The sequence below is a fragment of the Osmerus eperlanus genome, chromosome 4, assembly GCF_963692335.1.
Source record: "Osmerus eperlanus chromosome 4, fOsmEpe2.1, whole genome shotgun sequence".
Lineage (NCBI taxonomy): Eukaryota > Metazoa > Chordata > Actinopteri > Osmeriformes > Osmeridae > Osmerus > Osmerus eperlanus.
In genome coordinates this window covers 12510004-12518033 of record NC_085021.1, presented here as the reverse complement: position 1 = coordinate 12518033, position 8030 = coordinate 12510004, and the positions used below count along the sequence as shown (strand labels likewise).

General features: G+C 40.6%; 1 protein-coding gene across 1 annotated transcript; it reads right to left on the bottom strand.

Annotated features, from left to right (window-relative positions):
• Positions 1-1490: 1490 nt before the first annotated feature.
• Positions 1491-6849, bottom strand: eif2d (eukaryotic translation initiation factor 2D). Its single transcript, XM_062459157.1, has 15 exons — positions 6637-6849; positions 6200-6390; positions 6026-6109; positions 5818-5908; positions 3922-4029; positions 3535-3806; positions 3301-3418; positions 3167-3212; positions 2964-3070; positions 2710-2865; positions 2528-2617; positions 2301-2396; positions 2075-2195; positions 1797-1971; positions 1491-1700 (listed from the first exon to the last, which is right to left on the bottom strand). Exons 1-15 carry the CDS (start codon positions 6690-6692, stop codon positions 1630-1632), a joined length of 1782 nt encoding a protein of 593 aa, XP_062315141.1. The 5' UTR covers positions 6693-6849; the 3' UTR covers positions 1491-1629.
• Between the last annotated feature and the right edge of the window lie 1181 nt (positions 6850-8030).

Below are 8030 nucleotides of genomic sequence, written 5' to 3'. Positions count from 1 at the left end.
TAAGATCTACAAGCAAACATTCATGATGGTTTATGGGTCAATTCCTCCTCACACATATTTGAAATTGAACAGGAACTCCATAAAACCTGAGTTAATTTGCTTCCCAGCAAGCATGTTTGTGTGTTTTACTCATTTGGTTCATCTGTAAAAGTAGTACAACAGAACCCCTATCAGTGTTAACATTTCTGACACACACATGCACTGTTTACCCCCACAGTTTGGATTCAGAAATTAATTTCCTAGAACAGGTATCCAGGCACAATGTAAACAAAAAGGGACAATACATGATCGGAATGGTCTTCAACCCTGGCAGTAAGAGTTTTAATTTCCTAAAATAAGTGTTTTAATGGTTCAACAATCACATAACATGTTGTATGCTTAAATCCACTAGAGTTTTCTTTCTTTCATATATATCTAATGAGAGCCATGCAGACTGGGAGCTTTGGATTCTGCACTTCATACAATGCTGTTTATTCACAATCTACTGTTTATTTAATGTGTGCCACAGCAAAAGACTACAAGAAAAAGTACTTTCGCTTTATTCATTCAACTGGATTAGATGGTAAAGATATTTCAAAGGTATTAATATTTATTAGAAGTGCAATGTACATTTTTGACCTCAGATAAGCCTTCGATGGAATTTCAATGTCTTTACAATACTTAAATAATATTTAGCGCCAAGCTACTCGTTATGTGTCATAATAATAGTTCCTACAGTTGCATTTTGGATTACCCTCTAACCCACTTTTATGTATAAATTACTGCAAACTGCCAGTCACTATGGCCATAAATAGACTTGAGAGGGTGAGTGAATAAAGAATCTGTGGTACACTGTACTGGATCCTACATGTATCAGGTCACATACACTAGTTTCCTTGTGGAAATAAAGAGACAAAAAGATCTGTCAAAATTCTATAGTTTATAAAAAACAATATTGACTATTGAAAACTGTGATTAATTTCAGAGATTTTGTAAATCTCCTACTTAGGCTGTGGGAAATGTGTTAAATTATAATTGTCAATTATATTTTGTAACTGTTCTTAAATATGTTGTAGTGTTTTTGAATGGATTATCATGATTACATACACATGGAGAGAAGTTGTTCTATTGAACAAATCATCATTATAAAGCAGCCTTGACCACACCATTACCTTGGGCACCAGACAAAAAAAATCTTGGCCAGACACATCATTAACAAGGGATATTTTGTGGGAGTCTTATGTTTTTTTCAGATTGTGATACAATTCCAAGGGAGAGAATATCTTCCCACAACTGAGACCACAGCCAAAACAGCTAACTGACGCCATGGCAAGGACACCTTACCCCACTGATAATGAGTCAGAAGATGTCTGGCCTGGTGCTTCCCTGACTAGCTCGGCCCAGTTAGGAGGGGTTGAGGAATAGGGTGACTACTTCAAACTGGCATCCAAGAAGAAGAATCGATCTCATGACACAAATCTATTAATCAACAAAAATAATTTGAACAATTACGATTATTTATTATTATTTTTGACTTTATTCCACAAATGCAGTTGGTCATTTTTATATACAATATACAGTATATGTATAGATGGTGGAGAACATTGTGCTATCTGACTTCCTCTTACAGTGGATAATAGTCAGGTTGTGTTATTTCTTCTTGCCAGGTTTTGTAGCTTTGTCAAGTCCCTGGATGTACTTGTGAGGAATTTGATAGTAATCTGCACATAAAAGAAAAAGCCATTTGCACTTATTAGAAAAATATAACAAACCATAAAATTCAATTTTACTTGAATGTTGTTAAGAAGTTTGCCAACCTAGCAGCAGTTTTCCTACATGCTGGACCTGGTTGCCCTGGATCTGGACTACAACTTTTTCCTTGGAACCAGGGATAGGGTTCAGAACTGAGCTGGCCTGGACCCTGCGCTGCAAGGCTGCGGACACAGCTGTGGGGTCCAGACCATACAGCTCCAGGTTCTTTATTAAAGTCACCTACAGCAAGGGAGCATATGGAAGGGAGAGAAAGGAGGGACAGATTACAGTATCACACTACAGTTAAAATACACACAACTAAGAATAGCGGAACAGAACATACCTTCTTGTTGGACCCCCTGGAGGCCACAGAAATGTCAATGGGCTCTATGTGGCCCTTCTTGATTACAGGTGCACAGCCAGGGAACACCATCTGATGGCATTGTTGCATTTTGTCTAGTGTCCTGTGAACACAAGATGGTGCTATTTCATTTCTTGGTAGTAACATAATCCTGTCCGATTTACACCACAGTATTAGAGTATGTCTACCTGGTATGAAAGTTATTTACCGGCTAAACAGATCATCCCACTTGAGGGCCTCTACTTCATGGTACTCTGACTTCTCCAGCAGGCAGTCACAGAGGGTCGGGTTGATTATGACGTAACTGAGAAGTAACATTCACAATTTACTAAACTAAAGGACAGAAAAACGAATAAATCCATTTCAATCATTCAAATAATTAATTTTTTTCAATCCAATTTTAATTGATCAAATGTATGATATTGTCTGTCTTACTTCTTATTATTCTCATCTACCAACTCATTCCTCTTGACAAAGTCTGTGATAATATTTCTTACTTCCGCCGGCTGAAGCACTGCCCCTTTTCTGTAATACGAAGCACACATTGGATAAAAATGTATCTTAAACAGAATTGGTTGCAAATTTGCTTAGACACTAGCACACATACAGAACCCCACCTCTTATTGGCATCAAGGAAGAGGGGCTGAAGGCGAGCAGACACAGAGAAGAGCATGCTGATCTCAGGGGGATGGTACGGCTTCTCTCCTTCCCCTCCCACATCTACTGAAGCCTCCTCTACCCTAGAATCCTCAGGGGCTTGGAAGCGGCGCAGTCTGCCAGGAGTCCCAAACATTAACAGTTGAATAATGTCAGTGACTTCTACTGGGCCATAGGACAGCGTACAGAGCTTGAGGCTACAGTCTTGACTCACTCTTGGTTCTTCCAGTCCACCTCCACGATGCTCTCCACTCCCTTGCTCAGCTCCTTCACTCGCACCAGGCCGCGCTGCTGCTGCATGCTCTGCAGGAACTTGGATAACTATGGACACATCAGGCTATGTGTCACAGTACATCCCTGGGTTAAGTGATTAAACAAGTCAACACAGCGTTAAATATGAATATATTCTGTGATTACCTTCTTAAAGCTGGATTTCTTAATATCAAGTTGCTTTCCACTTGGACTGCAAAACAACAATTCTGGAGTATGAGTGATATAACTTCTCTTTACTAGCTGAACTCATAGCAGACACATGGGTAACCCATTCTTACCAGCAGGAGACCATATGGATGCGCAAGAAAGTGCTGGTCAGCAGGGGAAGCTCTGATTTCTTCACCTTGCTCTTAAGTGCATGGAGAAAACATTGCAGCAGCAGGGCATCCATCTGTTCTGTTTGGTCCAGACAGACAAGACAGGCAGGAACATGTTTGCAACTACTTTATGGACTGATACACAGGAATATTACTGAAAAGGAAGACAGAAGACAAGCGTGATCCAGTAGTTACCTTGTGGTGTTCGCTGATCCTCTGGGTCTTCCTGTGTCTCCTCTTCCCCCTGCTCCCCCCCCTCCTGCTCTCTCTCACAAAGGCTCAGTTCCTGGACATTGGGACAGGATGCATCTGTAGCCTGATCACAATTAGAATTGGGACATGGTTCATCTTCCTCTTTCTTTGACTCCTCGTCCCTCTCTTCTCCACCATTCTCTCCCTCCAGCTCCTGCAAACCTTCAATGTCCAAATGAGGAATGGAGGGGGGGGCAGACTTGTCTCCGAACGCCCTGTTAAGTTCAAACAAAAACACAGCAGAGAAAATTTGAATTTTGTAGGATAAGCGTTGATATGAACATGAGCATATGAACAGACATTTTAATCAGGTTGCAAGCAGCCACTCACCACAATGTGTCCATGTAGGTGTGGAGGACTGACACCCCTCTTCCCTTCATACCCACACTCCGCATATCTGCACTTGACGTGGTGGCAGTGCCCACTGCCACTGGAGCCCTAAAAACAGACAAAGACAAACACATACAGATTCAAAGATGATTCATCATTAGCAAAGATCACTTCTATCCAACTATTTCTAAAGTGGTCTTTTAATAAGAACAATTATAAAATAAACTAGAGAGGGTACAATTTCTGGGGAAATTGTAGGGTGTGCTTGCTTGCGTCGGTTGCACAGGGGTCCGTTTTTGGATGACATTTTTACAACTGATATTTCTGTATATTTTATATAAAAATGCATACTTATTATTTATAAAGATTACATAGATTTAAAAGATTTTTTTTGCTGCTCATTTACAACTGAAAATACGAGTGAAGTGTAGAATGAAATAGATGTCTTCTCATTTCCCCTGCAAGAGGCAGCCTCATCGTTGAATCAAAACGAATAAATTTGGCAGACCTGTGTAAAAATTGACCTAATCTCTATGACTTAAACGTCCTTTTAAGTTTTTCCCTTCTCGTGATATTTTAAGGCATTTAGCCTACTCATTGCATTCATTCATGAATAAAGAACCCCCTTTGAAGATTATTCTACGACGTTACCGGCAGTAGAAGATGGAATCGCGATTCAAACAGTACCATCTGCCAACTGAAAATATGCCCCCAAAAACGTAAATAAGCTTGACATTTATTTAGTGGAAAATCGCTTTCATAAAAAGCTCACTGGTAGCGATCATTGTCAGTAACAACGCCAAGTGCGATATAGCCCTGTGTGGAGAAGCTGCCCCGGTAAATTGTACAGTACAGTAGACTACTGCTGTGTTCGTCTTGGTAGCGATTACGTTGGTTGAATTTGATTTAACGTTCCGTTGTACGGTTTAGCCTGAAATTAATTATTTTCATGAACAGATTGACAAAGTTTAGGCTGTGGCAATGAAGTTAAGGTTAGTAGTTAGACTTTTGATTTAAGTAAGGGGAGTGCCGAACATGTTCTGTCGCCGTTTGACTTCCTACAGTTGTGTAACCTAGATGTTTTTGTAGTGTCTCGCGTAGGCTACACCCTTGCAGTGAGCAACACTGGTTTGAAACCACAGGTAATGATAATTTCACCCACAAATCGTTTACTTGTAATGTAATGTCATAATAAATCCTACAACGAAAATGTATTTATGAGGAATGTTTATTTTAACGATTGAAAACAGATGCATCATAGACCACTGTAGTATGTGTTGCCCGGGCAACAGAGGCTAATGTCATGATGCTAATACTTCAGTGACATAGTAGACTACTGTTTCCGAAAGTAGATGTACTTCCTTAATAAAATCAGCTTATATTGTACATTACACGTCACAATTGTGTGTCATATCACAAAGTAAAATTAGTAAATAGTTATCACCCTGGCCTCTTTGCTTGTGGCGTTTCTGCAGCTGCCTTGCAGTAAAGCAGTTAGCTTAGCTATCTCCCAGAAGTTAACGAGCTGCTAAACTAATGTTCTGCTAGAGGTAGTCACGCGAGTTTTCGTGACGTTGGTGACGTAAGTAGCGTCATTGACTGTGGCTAGCAAGTTAGCCACCGTTAGCTTCACTTTTCGCCACAAAAACTTAATTTCCACTTAAACCATGCAACGGAACGTAAATCCCAATAGAAGCAACTCAATCGCTACCAAGACGAACCTTTTGACACCGCCGTTGTGTATGTAGTCCAAATATTGACTGATCCTTAGGGGGGCGAAAATAAATAAATATATATGTGAGAGAACAAAGGTTGTGCCCTTGCCGAAGGCAAAGCACACCCAACTAAGAACCAAGTCAACTAAACCAAACTATTATATAGTGTGTAGTAGTCTACCTGCTGCTGACCACTGTAACTGCACAACAGTCATGCTGTTTCACCTCTGGGAGACCACATGAGGGCACTACCACTCCAGGCAGCATAAGATCTATACAGGGAAAACAACAAGGTTTTTGGTATAGGTTACCAGTATCCCTATTACATTTACAATTTGATCTCAGATATGGTGTCTAATTCCTTAATCATATAAAACCAAAAAGCTAACCTGCCCCTCCAATTAACTTCTGGAGCACTGCAGGCCATGTCATGAATGTTGGCAAGGCACTGGGATAACGCCAAAGGGTATACACTGAAAATCAGCATAACATGCATAGCAGTTACAATAAACTTCTACTTGCATAATTCCTTACAGAATCGATTATTACCAGATAAATATTACCTGTGGGAAAGAGATGCTTGTCAACTTCAAAGAACATTGGGTTCTTATGAAGCACATAGAGTGTAACTGCATCTCCCTTGTGTGCATAAACCTTCACTACGTTCAGTTCCTCCTTGTTTGGGACCAACTCGGACACCTCCTCAGCAGACAATGAGGGAAAGGCAGCAGCTATATCTGTCTTGAGTTTCCTCCTGTAGACGACGGTAGATCTTGGTAAATTTTTGGGTTTACCAGCTACAAAACATCCTTATTTGTCTTAATAACCAGTGACAGGAATATTCAAACCAAAACTGGAAACTACCACTACTTCACATTGACAGGATTTTAGATAGCTACACTTTAACTGCATTTTGAAAAGTGACTGAATTCAGCTAGCTAGCTAAGAACAATTCCTGGCTTGGCTAGTTGATCAGCTAGATGGCTGTGAGCTCTCTCACCTGTCAGATCCTTTAATTACGGTATTAGACTTGACACGAAACGCTTTAGCAAACATCTTCGTCAATCCGTTCAGATTAGCATGTGATTTGTATTACGTATTATGCTTAAACACCTTTCTTTCTAACATGAACAATATTTTCCAGTCAAAAGTCAGCACCTGGACAGCAGCGCTGCACAGCGACTATATTTGTTGTAACACTAAATGGGTCCGGGTTAAATCGCAAAAAAATATTTGTTCCGCATTAAATCAAATCAAATCAAATGTATTTGTATAGCCCTTTTTACACGCAGGCATGTCACAGAGGGCTTCCCATACGCCCATAGAACTGCCCCCCAACCAACCTAAACCCTCAAGGAAGACAAGGAAAAACTCCCAGAAAAACTCTCAACAGGAGAAAAAATTGAAGAAACCTTGGGAGGAGCAATTCAGAGAGGGATCCCCTCCTCCAGAGACGGTTGGTGAGAGAGAGGAGCAGAACACAGGCTAAACATAGTCATACAGTGTCGATGGGTTTTGAAACACCAAAATCCATTGTTCAACTTTATAGATGTAGGACAGGACCGGGAGACTCGCGACCAGGTCCAGCGTTGGCCGACCGACGACCAGGCAGGTGCTGACAACTCAAACCCCCCACACCACAAGGGTGTGTGTGGGGGGGGGGGGGGGGGGGCAGAGAGAGGAGAGCAGGGATTAGAGAATGCCAGGAGCAGCTAACAGTTACAGTCATAATAGAATGAGATCCCCACCGGTCAAGTGTGGACTGGTGCAGCAATTTAACAGAGCAAAAAAGGGGAATTTGATGCAGCCCCACACACCAAGACAGCGACAGCCCCCCTCGGTTGGAACATGAAATCTGTTCCAGGGGAAGAGAACTCTAAAATAGCCTAAATTATACTTATAGAATAAGTATGGAAACAACCCGTCCCCCGTTGCCTCCAACTAACATACTTACCTTTAACAGTCGTAGAATTGACTAAACAATAACGTTTTTAACCTAATTTTAAATGTCGAAATTGTATCAGACTCCTTAATTGAGACAGGTAATTTGTTCCAGAGAAGAGGTGCTCTATATGAGAACTACACTTGATACATGTATCAAGTGTAGTATCGTTATTTTAGTTGTGATTAACGTTCGGGTTGTTTAGTTGATAAGACGCAAGTCTTTAAGAAAAAAAACAGCTGGAGGTAGGGCGTTCTCATGTACAGCTACAAAGAAAATGGTATATCTGTTTGACCAGTGTCAAATGTTTTTCATGGACCAGGCATTCTAATTCCACCCCTACTTCTTATCCACATTGAATCAATACAAATAATTACACCGGTTATTATGTAATGAGTCTGGCATACTTCTAAGTGTATTAAAGTAACTATTTAATATAATTTATAGATATA